General features: G+C 30.8%; 1 protein-coding gene across 2 annotated transcripts in view; it reads left to right on the plus strand.

Moving 5' to 3' along the window:
• LOC113829001 (trypsin-1) overlaps positions 1–1,367 on the plus strand; it is an 18,850-nt gene extending 17,483 nt beyond the window's left edge. Inside the window, exons 12-13 of one of the 2 annotated variants that reach the window (XM_027382072.2) lie at positions 965–1,032; positions 1,259–1,367. In XM_027382072.2, coding sequence (XP_027237873.2) covers positions 965–1,020 — 56 coding nt within the window. In that variant the 3' untranslated portion in view covers positions 1,021–1,032; positions 1,259–1,367. Of the gene's footprint in view, positions 1–964 lie in introns of both variants that reach the window. The other variant, XM_027382071.2, reaches the window with a different exon arrangement.
• The last annotated feature ends 1,133 nt before the right edge of the window (positions 1,368–2,500 follow it).

Below are 2,500 nucleotides of genomic sequence, written 5' to 3' on the forward strand. Positions count from 1 at the left end.
GTATATATTTTTACTATCATTAGTAATATGTTTTTTTTTTTTTTAAGAAACTGGTTTTATTGTTATTGTTTTTTTTTGTATATTTTTACTATCATTATTAATGTTTTTTTTAAGAAATTGGTTTTATTATTATTGTTTTTTTCCTGTTAGTATATTTTTACTTTTTTTTTTTTTCTTTTTTAGAAACTGGTTTTATTATTATTGTTTTTTTCTTGTTAGTATATTTTTACTATCATTATTAATGTTTTTTTTTAAGAAACTGGTTTTATTATTATTGTTTTTTTCTTGCTGTTGTTACATTTTTACTATCACTATTATTTTTTTTTAAGAAATGGGTTTTATCATTGTTGTTTTGTTGTTGATGTTATTATATTTTTTGCATCATTATTATTGTCATGTTATTGTTTTATTATTATTGTTTTGTTGTTCTTGTTGATGTTACTATATTTTTACCATCATTATTTTTTTTAAAGAAATATCTTTTATTATTGTTGTTGTTTTGTTGTTTTGTTGTTATTGATGTTATCATATTTTTACCACCATCATCATTATTATTGTTTTTACTATCATTACCGTTATGCATTATCATAATCATCATTATTATTGTTATTATCATTATTATTGTCAATAACATTGTTGCTAGAAAGATTTGGGAGAGAAAGTTTTTGTCGTTATTCTTATATATATATATATATATATATATATATATATATATATATATATATATATATATATATATATATATATATATATATATATATATATATATATATATATATATTTTTTTTTTTTTTTTTTTTTTTATGTGTTATGCGGATTTCGACTCAATAGCAGAAGAATGCGAGATTAAGAAAATGAATCCCTGATGATTGTCCGCCTAAGATGATTCCTCCTGCATTCATTTCATCACTTTATCTTTTGTTCCAAGAAACCTTTTTTAGACTTAATGACTCGTGCCTTTCAGATTACATCGGGTGGATCCAAGAAACGGCAAACACTGGAAATAACTGTCAGAAGTAAAGGAACAATGGAGTAAGTTCATGCTCCGCCTCCTCCAGTCTTCCATAAAAACGCCTCAAGAATATAAGAAAAAAAATATATTCTTTAACATCTGCATGATAATTTAACACAGAAATCAAAATGGTTTTAGTAAATTATGGTATTTAAAGTTTCATTCTAGAGAGTGACTGGAATGTAATACATATATGTATCTGCTGTATTATCATATATATTGATAGTTTATATTTGCATATTTCAGATAGAGAAATTAGTATTAACCTGAAGGCTTGCGCTTCGACATTTCCCAATGTTGAACAGATGTTTGATTTTGAAACAAGTTATTACGAAATAAATTGATTTCAGCGGCTTCTTTGGTTATTCATTTTACCTCAACATAGTTACGAATGTTGCCATGCTGTATCGCTCTACACCTTGTATCACCAACATGTCCAAAAATTAGTATGCTTAAAGTCTACTGCAAGAAGTAAAGAGACAGACATGAAAAAGACACAGACAGCGCTAAAAGGACAGCAAAGCAACCTAATATACGAATGACGTCATTAAGCCTTTTCTGTATTTCAGCGGAAACATGAAACATGTCACCAGGCTCTTGTTTCTATTTTTCCCACGCTCTTAAGATCCTATTAGTGTGCTGCGAGCTATGAGAAAAAAGGCTCTGTTACTTCCACTTCTTGTTTCTTCTTTCTCCTTCCTCTTATCTTCTCTTCCTTTCACCAGGCTTTCCAAAAATAAAGCCAAGCAAATTCCTATCTAACGTTATCTTCCTTTCATTTCACTAAGCTTACCGAAAATAAAGCCAGGCAAATTCCTATCTATCGCTACCTTCTCCCCCTTTCGCCAGGCTTACCAAAGCACAAAGCCAGGCAAATTCCTATCTATCGTTAGGAAAACCCAGACCTTGCCCAGAGCTTGGAAGTCTATCAGCCAGAGAGCGAGGGAGATGAGGACTTCCAAGGGTACAGACGTCTCGATCTGGGACAGGATGCGAGCGAGTAGGTTTAGTGCCGATAGTTAGACAGAATGTTTATTTACTGGTTCGGTTCATTCTAAGAAGCATGTGGTTCCTTCTAAGAAGCATGTAGTTCATTCTAAGAAGCATGTAGTTCATTCTAAGAAGCATGTGGTTCCTTCTAAGAAGCATGTAGTTCATTCTAAGAAGCATGTAGTTCATTCTAAGAAGCATGTAGTTCATTCTAAGAAGCAGGTAGTTCATTCTAAGAAGCAGGTAGTTCATTCTAAGAAGCATGTAGTTCATTCTAAGAAGCATGTGGTTCCTTCTAAGAAGCATGTAGTTCATTCTAAGAAGCAGGTAGTTCATTCTAAGAAGCATGTGGTTCCTTCTAAGAAGCATGTAGTTCATTCTAAGAAGCATGTAGTTCATTCTAAGAAGCATGTGGTTCCTTCTAAGAAGCATGTAGTTCATTCTAAGAAGCATGTAGTTCATTCTAAGAAGCATGTAGTTCATTCTAAGAAGCATGTG

The sequence above is a fragment of the Penaeus vannamei genome, chromosome 28 (genome assembly GCF_042767895.1).
Source record: "Penaeus vannamei isolate JL-2024 chromosome 28, ASM4276789v1, whole genome shotgun sequence".
NCBI classification, from domain to species: domain Eukaryota; kingdom Metazoa; phylum Arthropoda; class Malacostraca; order Decapoda; family Penaeidae; genus Penaeus; species Penaeus vannamei.